At 45.4% G+C, this 13573-nt stretch overlaps 1 protein-coding gene across 1 annotated transcript in view; it reads left to right on the top strand.

Moving 5' to 3' along the window:
- SCARA5 (scavenger receptor class A member 5) overlaps window positions 1–4134 on the top strand; it is a 118165-nt gene extending 114031 nt beyond the window's left edge. The window contains exon 9 of the mRNA XM_024767733.1: window positions 2796–4134. Coding sequence (XP_024623501.1) covers window positions 2796–2932 — 137 coding nt within the window. The 3' untranslated portion in view covers window positions 2933–4134. The remainder of the gene's footprint in view (window positions 1–2795) is intronic.
- The last annotated feature ends 9439 nt before the right edge of the window (window positions 4135–13573 follow it).

Raw genomic sequence — 13573 nt, 5'->3', positions numbered from 1 at the left:
CCACGTTGAGTATCAGGTGTCAGCTCTAAAGCTAAAAGGATGATTGGTACCTGGAGTCATGACAGTGCTAGCTCCTCTGACATGGCAAGGAGCAGAAACGGTCTTCGGGTTCATAGGCCCTTCAGCGATGTCCCAGGAACTGTAGATATTCACTGCTGCTGATTTAACAACGCTTTTCTCATTTTATTAGCTCTTCCGTGACTGGATGTTAGCCAGAGCTCCCTAGCCAAACACCAGCTAGAGTTTGGGGTCTTGTGATCCTGTGTATGCATTTGGGCTCGTAACCTTGGGGCCTGTTCTGTGTTTGTCGGTCTCCTTCATTTGCTCCTTTATTTGTTTTGGATGTGACTAATCCCACAGAGCTCTTGGGCCTGTAGCCCAAGGAAGGGTCATTTGTAAACTGATGTGTTTTCCAGGAGACATTTAATCTGAGAATTTTTGCTCGGCTTCAGAGGGCTTATTGTGTAAGAGGCACACTGTATCCGGCTAGGGAAGAGGCTCTGATGAAGAAATAACATCCAAAAAAGACAGCAGAAGGAGGCCTCTCCTCCCAGCTCTGTTCCTGAATTCACTGCTTGGTATTCCCATGACAACAGATGCTGAAAATCGCGGCGTAAAAAATATGTCCAAACCACTTAGTTCATGCGGTCGATTTCATGGGCAGCAAAATGGTTTAGGTGCTCCCTTGATGCTCTTTGTAAAGAGATTTCCCATGCAATCCAAGGGTGAGTGACAGTTTTAAGGGTTTTAAGAATTAGTCCTGACAATTCCTCTAAAAGGAGAGGTTGTCTGGCTGCCGAGATTTGGGACAGGGAGAAAACGGGGGTAGGGTCAGGGTACAGTACTAATCCCTGAGCTACCTTTTGTATAGGGTTTTGGTGCATCTGAAAGCCCTTTAAAATACAGGAACTGGGGATTCCCTGGCGGTCCAGGGGTTAGGACTCTGTGCTCTCACTGCCGAGGGCCCAGGTTCAATCCCTGGTTGGGGAACTAAGATCCCACAAGACGTATGGTGTGGCCAAAAATAAGAAAAACATTCTCTTGGGACATCCCCGGTGGTCCAGTGCTTAAGACCCCGCTCGTCCAATGCAGGGGGCGCAGGTTCCATCCCTGGTTGGGGAACTCAGATCCCACATGCCATGCAGTGTGGCCAAAAAAGCACAAAAAACAAAATACAGGAATACATGTTACCTCGTTGAACTTGCCCAGGTTGACACAGTCAGTAATGTTGGAACCCAGTTTATGACCTTTGACCCCATGATTTTTGGTGCCGGTTCATAGACCTAACAAGTCAAGGTGCTGGAGTGACCAACCATCCCGGTTTACCCAGAACCTACCCAGCTTTAGCACGAAAAGTCTCATATCTCGGGAATCCCTTCCCAGTTTTACAACTGAAATGGTCTTCCTAGATGGGAATGAGACTTGAATTGAGATTTATTCTACTTATTGTAAAGCCCTATTTCTGCTTCTCAAACTTCAATGCAGAGCCACTTGCTTCAAATGTAGATTCGGATTCAGTAGGTCTTGGGTGGGGCCTGAGGTTCTGAAGTTTTGACAAGCTCTGGGGCATGCTGACGCCACTGGTCCGGTACCACGCTTTGTGTAGCGAAGCTCTAAGCTACTGCTTCCACGGGAGATGGGAGCCCTAAAGCTCAGGCATCCTTCCAGAGGGCTCCCAAGTGAGCTCCCGCCATTGGAGACCTTCCTTGGCCATCAGCCCAGAGAGCCCACCTGAACCATGGGTGATGGCCCTGCCCTTTCATCAGTGGGGGCTCTAGGTGACTTCTCCCCTCTCCACTGACCCCTCTGACCCCAGACGAGCCCTCTCCATTCCCTTGGAGCCTCACCCAGCTGCCCTATTCCCTTGACATTCAGTAAGGGACCTCAGTGCCAAGTTTATGTCTCTTGAGACTCAGGTACAATCTTGGGAAAGCCAGCTAAAGGCTCCCCTGCATGGACATCTTCAGACCAGTAGGTTGGTCCCCTTAAGAGCTGAGTGAACAGACAGGCAAAACTCAGCTACATTGTCGTAGGGACCTTGTATTTTGGGAACTTGACCTAATTACTTGTGGTTAGGGATGCTTCTGCCTGTCATTACGTAGATGTCTGGTTATAATGTTAAATTCTGGGATCCTCTGTCATTCCGAGTACCAATGTTTTGAGCTCATAGAAAGAGACCGTCTGCTTTAAATTTCAAAAGATTGAAGGTAATGTTGGTACTGCCATACTTGAGATACTTATGGGGCACTGGATCTGTCCAACCCAGCGTCTGTCTAACATTGTCCTTCTGATTAGGCCCCGTCTGAATATTCATCAACAAATGCCGCAAGATATCGTATCTCAAAAGCTATGAAGTGTCTCGTATAAAGCATGGCCTGGGAGGCAGCAAGACTTGGGCTTGAGTTCAGACTCTGCCACTTACAAGCTGAGCAACCTTGCACCAGTTGCCATCTGAACCTCAGTTTTCCCATCTAGGAAAAGGGTTTATTCATGGCTATCTCACAGCACCATGGTGAGAATGGATGAAGATCGTATGTGTAAGATGCTGACACATAGGGGCTACTCAGTAAATACCACTGTCTCCACTGTCAATTATTCTTACTCTGCCCTCAAGAAGCTGAGCCTAGAAATGAAGTATTTGGTCTTGGTGGAATGGAGAAGGCAGATGGGAACCACTAGATTTGAGAACTGACAGCAGAGCTTGGGACAGCCGGGTCAAGGACAGGCAGCAGTGTTCCTGTCTGTTCTGCCCTCCTGCATCTCCGCTAAGAAATCGTGTTGACTTGTCTCCACAGGCACAGGGAGGATTTGGATGGATGATGTCGCCTGCAAGGGCACGGAGGAAAGCATCTTCCACTGCAGCTTCTCCAAATGGGGGGTGACAAACTGCGGACACGCTGAGGACGCTGGAGTGACATGCAAGAGACACTGACGGTGGGCACAGCCCAAGGTCCGGACCCAGCTGCCAAGCCTCCTTCCTGCATTCCTGGGGTGGGGGCATCGCTCGGGGCTCCCCTGACCCATGCCTCCCCGCCCAGCACCCCCAGACCCCCCGGATTCCCATCCCAGGACCCATGGTGGCCTGTCATCCTCCTCTCCTTGGACATCTTTTCCAAAGCACAACTCTGGGATCTACTGCCTGTCTCTCCCTTCCACCAGGGTTCCTGCATGGAGCCCTGGTCAGCTGGATCGCCATTTTGCCAAGTCTTCTAAAACACCATGCATCAGGCCTCCGTATCCATGCTCTCTGTGGTCTGTGAGTTACAGATAAATGTTGGCCACAAATGCATCCGTGAAGATGGGAGGGAGGCATCCCAGATCGTTTACTCTGCAGATCATTCCCAAACCTCAGGCCAAGAGGTTTGACCAGCCAGAGACAATACTGAGTGATTCATTTTCCCCCTTTACTCTGCCTCTGCACAGCGTTTGTTAGTTGGGGGAACTGACATAGAGGAGAGGCCAGCTGTAGGAGCCAGAGGGAAATGCGAGTCTCCTGCAGGAACCAGTCTGGATTCAGAGAAGAGGAGTGAAAGGAACATTTATTGAGTGACTGCCACGCGTGCTATTACGTAGTATCTTGGGTGCTAAATTCGTTTATCACTTCACAGCATTGCTATAAGTCAGGTTAGTGTGGGTACCACGTCACCGTCAGGTAGCATTCAACTGACCCCTTCACCTGACCTATTAGTCAGATCGAGAATGACTGAGACCACTGTTGCTACCTGAACTTTCCTGTGTCTTGGCCAGGCTCGAGCAAGAAGCTTGGGTGCAGGACGGGTGTGACTAGAAGGTTACATACTCCAAACCCCACAGGGTGTGAGTTCGAGGTCAGACAGGACTGGCTCCCAGGGCAACCATCCACACAGGAGGAAAGCTGATTTGGAGGGGGGACGTGGGGGCTGTCTGGGTTAAACCAAGATCAGCCCTCAGTTATCTGGCAGTCAGGGTTGAAGCTATGTCACCTGTGTCTCGGAGCTGTTTGGAGGTGATGATATGGAACCTTCCAGGCCTCTCTGGGTGTCATCCTGTGGTCAGGAGAACACATGTCCTGATGGAGCCTGTAAGAGTGAAAGGAGGGGACTTCCCTGGTGGCACAGTGGTTAAGACTCCGTGCTCCCAATGCAGGGGGCCCGGGTTCAATCTCTGGTCAGGGAACTAGATCCCACATGCATGCCGCAACTAAGGAGCCCACGTGCCGCAACTAAGGAGCCGGCGAGCCGCAACTAAGGAGGCCGCGAGCCTCAACTAAGGAGCCCGCCTGCCTCAACTGAGACCCACTGCAACCAAATAAATAAATATTAAAAGAAAAAAAAAGATTGAAAGGAAATGAGGATTCCCTACAATCTCTGGGGGAAGAAGAGGCCGTGGGCCTTTGCAAGTCCTCAATCTGCACCCCCTTCCTAGTGATGGGGAGATCATATTCTGCTTTTGACACGAGGAGGAGGTCAGACTGGGCCATATATGTGTTCTAGGCCTGGGGACCTACATGGTAGCAAGTGAGTGCAGACCCTCCTCCCTTGAGGGAGACACAAACTCAGTCAGGCCTCAGATACACAATCACCTGTCCTATCTGGTGAGCACCACTTGCCTGGGGAAGGTGACAGCTGGGACCCTCTGGGTGTAAGACCAGCAAAGTTCCTGGCTGACAACTGAACCAATATGTGCTATTGGTTGTTCTTTGCGAACCATATGCTTGTTATTCATTAATGTCCCAACGATCAGAGACTCTCCTTCTGACTAATTGCTATGTTTACATAACACGCATGTACTCATGCATCTTTTCCCAGAGCCAATATATGTATGCATATATGAACACAGCACTCTTTACTATAAATAGCTCAGCACACTACAAATTTTGCATTAAAAAAGAAGATACTCAAGGTGGAAAGATGTCACGTTGAACGATGTAAATTCCCAAGTCCGTTCTGGCAAAGAATCCAGTTATCCTACCAACGAAGACCCACATAACTTTCTTACTTGGTCTTTTCATTCGGGAAAATACAAGTCTTGCTTTACATCAAAGAAAAACAATGGTGATAAGTGTTTGAACCTTAAAATAAAAGTCTACTAGTTTACATTCCTACTTAAGAGGACATGGAAATAAAATAACCATGGACCTGTATTTCAGGGACTAAAGGAAATTAGGCCAGGCCTAAAATACATCAGACCTTTTATAAGAAAGAATTTCAATAAAGCTAAAAACATGTTGCTAACAAGCTTCCCCTCATATTCTTTCTCATGAAAACCCAGTGAGCGTGGGGAGGACGGGTGAAAATTGGATCGTCTGATAATTTTTCAGCGGGAATTGGTGGCTTATGAGAAGCTGTCTTAATACTTCCAGAGGTCAATAACCACAGTCTAGACCAAGAACATGCTGGCACGTGATGTCTTAAGCCCTATTCGGTAACCTAAGGAAAGGGTCCCAAGCAGCAGAACAATAGTCACGGCCCAGCTTGTAAGAGAATTGCTTTCATAGCCATTAAAGGAAAGAACACCTATTTCCTCACTTCTCCAGAGTTCTTACTTGGGGATGTGCTCTCATCTGGAGTTCCATTCACAGATAAGAAGACCGTCCGGAGTTGGTACAAGGTCTGTGACGTCACTGGGCCGCGTCACCCAGCGAGAGGTATGAACTCCCAGGCACAGGACCCGGGGAGAGTGTGGGGATGGCCCAGGTCACCGCCTAGTCCTGGCCGCAAACTCATAGCTGCACCTGTGGGAAAACCTAATGGCCCAAGCTTCCTGTAGGCCATAAAAATTTGCCAAAGGAAGTCAACAGAGAAAAGTGGACTTTCTGGAAATGCACAAAGGAGGCATCCTGGTTTTCTCTAAAAAGTCCGGTGATACCCACCCCCAAATCACTGTGGTTCCCATTCTATATTCAGTGCCGTGGAGAAGGGCTGTGGCCCTTCTTCTCCACTCTAATGTCTACAAGGCACTGCTTTTCCCTGGTCTCAGATACCCGAGAACTGACCTTTGGCGCCTTCGTGTGTTGTGGTCAAGCCAACCACTGTAGTGGGTTTGAATTATGGAAAGGAGTTACGCTGTTCTCCACCATAGGCACCGTGGTTTCTTCAGCTACATTGTTTTCTGACAGTTACTCTAACATTTCTGTAAGATGTCAGCTGTGTGAATCACCTGTCTTTCTCTTCTTAGAAGCGCTCTCCCTTCAACCCTCCATATTAGAAGCGCTCTCCCTTCAACCCTCCATGGAACATCTTTCCCTTCCTTCTCCTCTCCTTCTCCTCCACCTTTCGCTTCTGGGAGCCGAGATGGGTTCTGACTGACTGGAGCTTTGTTATCGAATCCTCTCCACCAGCTCAGCCCCCAGTTAGAATAGGCTAAGGAGCTTTCTGGGAGGACCCCCAGTCCCCCAGGTCATCCTCCCACCCTGGCTGGAGGGAACTTGAACGATTCCCAGCTCTGTATGAGCTCTGGTAATGATGCCTTCCTCAGAAGTTGTTCTAGCTGGCCTCCTGGGGTTCACACAGATTGGTATTCAGCGGACAACTCAAGGGAACCCTATACACCTTTCTGGAAATTTCTGTGCGTAGCTCCGTACTCTCGGATACTGTGCCCTGCAAATTCCAGCCACCTTGGCCTACCCAATCTCCAATTCTCCTCACCTCCGCGAGTTTGCCACTTGGCCGCAGTCAGCAGGGAACCTAGGCCAGGGGAGGCTCACCTCACTTGCTGTCTTTTTCTCAAGGAGCAAAGACTTATGCTACCTGTGGTCCAAAGTCTGAAAATATTTTGTCAAGTACTTTGGACAATTTTCTAGTTATGACAGAAGGAGGATAATTCTGGTAAGGACTCTCTCATGGCCCAAAGCGGAAGTCTGCCCTGTGGGTATTTTCTGGTGGGAGAGAATCATAAGGGAAGAGCCTTCGAGGTTAGAACTCAGCACAACATGAGGATCCGGTGGAGACTAGTTCTGGAAAGAGGCTCTCCAGGTGGGGAGAGGGCTTCCCTGTCACATTCTCTCACGGCCCCCGACCGCTCAGACTCCTTCCAAAGGTCAGCTCCCTGGGGCTGCTTGCGTGCTTCTCCTCAGTACCTGGCCCAGTTAAACTAAGGATGAGCAACGAGGAAGTAATTTCAGAAAGAGACAAACAGCTTTCAAACAGACAAGTCTCCAAAACGGAAGTCTTAGATCCTTCAGAAACTACTTGAGTTGTGGTCCCCAAGAGCTGGTAAAAATGTCCTGGTTCCTTGCCTGGTCCGCTTCCCTCTCAGCCTCTGCCTGTGTCTACATCATGGGTGCTTTCTCATTTCCCATCTTGTTCTCCTCAACAAGCAGAAACGAGTGCACTGGCTCTGTTGCCTCCAGGACCTCCAGTCACTGAGAGCTCATTCTGGGCCCAGGGGAAGACCTCATCCTTCCGCTGCTGACGGATACAGATCACTTTAACAGGCACAACAGATCACCTTTCTCCCCCGGTGGAAACCCAGGGCAATGGTTCTGACAAAGTTCTTGCCCTTCCTTCATCTGCATGTTCACTTAATCCATAATTATTGAGTCTCTGCCACGGGTGAGGCCCAAACCAGGTATAGGAGATATAGGACCAGACTCATTTGGTCCCTGCCCTCAGGGAGCTTACCTTCTAGCTCTTATATCCTTTTCACAGGCTTTCAGTATAACATTAACCACACAAGAACAATAATATCTAACAACAGGAAATGCCCAGGTGAGGGAACAGTGGTTGCCTGCCATGCTACTTATACAAAACACAAATAGCTCAATTGTTTTTTTAAAAAATCATCTTCATTGCTAATGAGTTAACAACAGCATAGGTGGCTCTGGTTATGCAAATAATCAACAAATAGGAAATGAGGATGATTGAACACTAAGTACACATGCCCGTTCATTCCAAATAGCAGTACATAAGCAAAAACAATAGCTAACGTCCCTTTAGCATTTAACGTGGGACAGGTTCTTCGGGTTTTACAAGAACGAACTCCTTCAATCTTTACAACCACTGGTTCTGTTCTAATCATTCCAGTTCTGTGGGGGAGACTCGGGCACTGAGAAGATCACACAGCAAATGAAGAAGTTAGGACTTGAATCCGAGAAGTCTTAAACACTACACTCTATGTAACACAAGCAATGATAGTACCAGAATTCTATAAGGTTACTTATATACCTGCCATACAATCTAGCCATTTCAGTCCTAGGTTTTTATGGAAGAGAAATAAAAGCACGTATTCACACAAAGACCTGATATATTAATGTTCATAGAAGCTTTATTTCTAATACACAAAAATGTATTTTTTTGTGTGTCCATCAGTGCCCAGCAACAGGTGAATGGATAGATAAATTGTGAACAATGGACATAATTGTGGATGAACAGAGCCAAAGCTGGAAGTTTAAAAAGACAAATAATGTTGATAGATTTGAGGCAAAACTGATCAAGAAGAAAAAGAGGTCAAACAAAGAATATGTTAGGAATGTAAACAAGGACAAAGTAGAGACGTAGCAGAGAATAAAAAGAAAATAAGAGAATATTATAAACAACTTTATGTCTAGGAATTTTTTGAAAACTTAGATGAAATTTTGATGAAAATCGAGGTGAAATCACAGGTAATTTTTAAATGCCTAAATGGCACCAAGAACTTGAATCAGTGCAATGCCTTTTTTTTTTAATTTTTTTTTTTTTTGGAGTATAGTTGCTTTACAAGGCTGTGTTAGCTTCTGCTGTACAGCAAAGTGAATCAGTTATATGTATACGTATATCCCCTCTTTTTTGGATTTCCTTCCCATTTAGGTCTCCACAGAGCATTGAATAGAGTTCCCTGTGCTATACAGTAGGTTCTCATTAGTTATCTCTTTTATAGATAGTAGTGTATGTTGCAATGACATTGAAAGAAATAGAATCTACAGGTGGTTGAACAGATAAGCTGTACCAAACATTCAAAGAACAGAGTGTGGGAATCTTACACAAATATTTCCTGATGATAGAAAAAGATAATTTTATGAAACTCATTATATGAAACGTGAATGACCTCCATAACAAAAGAAGAAAAAACACATGAAAAAGGAAAAATTATAGGCCAATCTCAGCCATCAACATAGATGCAAAAACCCTAAACATCGTATTAGCAAATGGAATCCAGCAAAGTATAAAAAGCATTGTCCAACATGCCAAGTTGGATTTATCCTAGGAATGCAAACTTGGTTTAACATTAGAAAATCTACTAATGTAAATCATTAACAGGTTAAAGGAGAAAAAGTAAATGGTTATCTCAATAAATGAAAATTCAGTATTCATTAATAATAAAAACTCTTTGCAAATAAGGATAGACAGGAATTCCTCATAAACAAATATACTTACAAGACGCGTAACAAATACACTTACGTGTAAATATCAGCAACTTTCCTTTCAAACACCAGAAACAAGATTAAAAATGCCAGCCATCTCTGCTACCTTTCAGCAATGTGCCAGACATCTTGGCCTGCACAATAAGAAAAGAAAAAGAACTTAAAAGTGTGAGGAGTGGAAAGGAAGAAACAAAACTAAGCACTTACAGGTGATATACATAGGAAACATGATCATATACACACAGAAAACTTAGAATATGAACAAGCTATTAGAATTAGTACGAGTTAAATGCACGAATGAATATGAGATGTAAACATGCAGTCTCTCATTCTGACGTCTGATCACTTTTAGGTACACTCTTAATTCTGATGTTTAAAAAAATGAAATATTATATCCCAATGTTAATTTAATTTTCTTTTATTTTTTGGCTGTACCACACGGCATGCAGGATCTTAGTTCCCCGACCAGGAATTGAACCCGTGCCCCCTCCAGTGGAAGTGCAGGGTCCTAACCACCGGACCGCAAGGGAATTTCCCCAATGTATATTTTAAAGCTCCTCAAAAGATATGAATAGTAGCAGGATGCTCCCACTGAAATATATAAACAGGTGGACTCATCACCAATAATTTTGGAGCAGGGAGTACTGTGTTTGAACCATGAAGCCCTTGACTATCTGAACGCAGGCCATCTCTCTGGCCTCATCTTGTCCCACTGTCCATCTCCTGCCCCTTCACTCCAGTCTACCTGACAGTCCCGACACGTGTGCCATTTCCTCTGCAGAGAGAGTTCCTCCTTCCGCGGCCCCACTCCCTACCGTTGCTGTCTTTCAGCTCTCCACCTAAATATCAGTGCTGCTGGGGGAGTCTTCCCGGAACCCCACTCTAGGGTATGTCTCCTTATTATCCACTCTCATGGTACCCTGCTCTTTCCTTTTCACATCACTACTCCTATTTGTCTGGTATCTGATTCCCTCAATAGACTGTCAACTTCATGAGGGCAGGAACCCACTGTGTCATCAGCACATCAGCACCCACAGTGTCCCCACTGTGTCATCAGCAGCTGCTGGAAGGTCTGATAAATACTAGGTGCTTAGTATCGGAGAAAAGAAGGAATAGAAAGAGGCAGGAAGAAAAACCCTCTCCTTTCTAAACTAGAGAGAGAAGAAAGAGAACTTGTGTGTTGGGGGCTGGGTAGAGGGATGGTTGAGGGGACAAGGGGGTATTGGCTTTGTTACCCCATCCCACAGTACTTGGGATATTATTATTTCTAAAGTACATTTTTCCCAGTAGCAGCTTCCCAACCACAGACATAAGGAGATCTTTGGAAATTCCATTATCTAATCAGTTATTGCTGGTGAATTAACACAGCTCAGAAAAATATCAGTAGGGGAATTCCCTGGCGGTGGAGTGGTTAGGACTCCGCAATTCCACTGCAGGGGGCATGGGTTCCATCCCTGGTGGGGAACGAAGATCCCACATGCTGCACGGCCCAAAACAGAAACAAACAAAAATCAGTAGGTGAAAATGTTACATCCCCCCAATTAAACACCTCAGTGGTGAGCAACTGTAGCTTGACATCATTCATTGAGCAGAAATTTGATTATAGTTAGGGGAGGCCATTTGGTAAAGTAGAAAGATTATAGAATATGGAATCAGGAGACCTGGATCCAAGTCTTATTTCCACAAGGTACGAGATGAAACTCCAGCCTCAAGATCGTCATCTATAATTGAAGTATCCTACACACCGTATGTTACAAGGATTTTTTAAAAATATGTTAAATTAAAAGTGTTTTTAAAAAGATCTAAAGGGTTATACGAATAACAACATGTATATAATAACATGGAAGACTTCAGCCTTTGGTTTACTGGAAAGATGGTCATTATAATTTAAAATTGTAAGAATTGATCGATAATATAATACAATACACATATCTTAATAAATAAATTCTGGGACCAAAATAAAGTATACTCATTGTAGTATTACATTGTTAGAGTATCAGCCACAGATTTGCCTGAATTGTCAAGGAAACACAGAATTGGGGTCTTTAAAAAAAATCACTCCATGGAAGTCTGCTCATGAAACAAGAGGTCCCCTAGGTCCAGTTCTTTTCTGGAAGGGCAGACACTGAAGCACCTGTAGTGTGAACAGCTGCAAAATACACTTTGCAGCCCATTTCTCCAGCTTACTGGGTAACAGGCCAAAGAGTGTACGGGAACTTGAAGGGCAGGAGGGTAGAATACACAAAAGAAAGGGGAATAAAAACTCTACACAGTTCCTGCCTCTCCAGTAAGATCACTGCTGGCTCTCTGGTGACACCTGCAGGCTATTGAGAAAATGAGGCTTGAAAGCCTTAGGGAAAGAACGCAAACTATCTAGGGCCAAAATCAACCAGATTTCTAAAGACAACTCTAACGTGCGTATGAATCACCTGGGGATTTTGTTCAGATGCGGATTCTCATTCAGTAGGTCTGGTTGGGACCCGAGATTCCACAGGTCTGTTTTCCCGGGTAATGCCCAAGACTGCTTGACCACTCCACCTGCCAGGTAGCAGGGCTCTCGGGAACTTTCAGGGCATTGAATGCCAGAGGTGGAGAGGGTGTTAGAGGTCATCTTGTTCAACCTCCTTATTTTACAGGTGAGGAAGCCTGAGGGCACAGAGAGAAGGTGGGCACCTCCACAAATGTAAGTAATACAAGATGTTTCATTTCTCTAAATCTGGCTTCCTGGCCTGTAACAATAGACTACCTGAGCTCAGACAGGCTTTCCAGCTCTTACGGTTAATGAAGACATCACTTGCCCAAGGCCACGCTGCTTAGATAGAGCAGTGCGAGTCTAATCTGCCTCCTCTGATGAGCTCAAGAGATCAGGTTGGATGGCAGAGGTGCCCCAAGATTCATCTGATTACCAAATGCCTTGGGCATCAAAATGGCTGTTTTTGTACAACTGAATGATTTTTTTTTTTTTTTTCCTGTTTCTCCTTGACCTCCTTGTACTCCTGGCTGGGAAAGTAACTAGTTCTAGATGAGGTAGATGATGTTCTTGGTTTCCAAATGAAATTGATATTTTCCAGATGGTAAGAGCCCAGTCCAGATTGCTGAAGGGAAGTCTGGGTCAGAAATCCCATTAGTTCTTCCAACTGTCATCTCTGGCTGCAATTACAAAGAAAGGCCATCTCCCAAAACAGTCGCAACAGCACATCACCCACCAGGTTACAGCGGGGTTACCTCAAGCCTGACCCTTACATTCCCCAGCGTACCCACTTCCCCAGGTTCCATGGAACCCCCCTCCACCCCAGCCCAATGCCACAATTCTTCCCTATAGCCATGGTATGGGGGAAATGAACAGGACTCTTGATTTTTAATTCGAGGACACTTAGAGACAAATTCAACTAACTCTGAACTACATTAGGTGTCCTTGGTCCAAGTTTTGGAATGAATTACCTTGAAAAAACAGCTGACGCTGCATTTTATAATCCAGGGCCTTGGAGTGAATTACCCCCAAACCACAATTAATTGACACAATATGAAAATAAGCACTGACTCATGGAATTCATTAACATTACCATTTAAAGTAATGGTTCAGCTCTATGAAATTACAAGTGCAGAAATTGACACTTGTATGTATGATCAGGCCTGGAGTAGTGGAAAATTCCCTGAATTGGGAAGCAGAAGATAAGGGCTTTATTCCTGAATCTGCCACTTATTAGATGTGCGTCCTTGGGCAAGCTACTTAACCTCTCTGGGACCCAAATTCCTACATTTGTTAGATGAAAGGGCTGTTAGATGATCTCTCAGTTCCCTTCCAGCTCCGATTTTTTATGACCTCAAAACCTGTATAGGTTTCACAAACAGAAGAAAAATGCTAGTAAGGGGTCTCTTACACCTTAATGTCACACACAGAACTGTCTGTTCTGCTCAGGAACTGTATAGAGTCGTCCCTCAGTATCTGTGGGGGATTGGTTCCAGGATCTCCCATGGATACCAAGACCCGAGGATGCTCAAGTCCCTTATATTAAATGATGTGGGATTTGCATGTAACCTACACACGTCCTCCCATATACTTTAAATCATCTCTAGATTACCTATAAAACCTAACACAGTGTAAATGCTATGTAAATGCAGCTGACCCTTGAACCACTCTGGGGTTAGGGGTGCCAACCCTTGAAGTTGAAAATTAGCTGTGAACTTGACAGTCAGCTACCCATATCCAAAGTTCCACATCTGCAAATTCAACCAACCTTGGATTGTGTAGTA

Source organism: Neophocaena asiaeorientalis, unplaced genomic scaffold (assembly GCF_003031525.2).
Source record: "Neophocaena asiaeorientalis asiaeorientalis breed wild unplaced genomic scaffold, Neophocaena_asiaeorientalis_V1.1 scaffold523, whole genome shotgun sequence".
Taxonomy (NCBI): Eukaryota; Metazoa; Chordata; class Mammalia; order Artiodactyla; family Phocoenidae; genus Neophocaena; species Neophocaena asiaeorientalis.
Note: the sequence above shows the minus strand (reverse complement) of the source record. Positions and strands in the feature narration are given on the sequence as shown.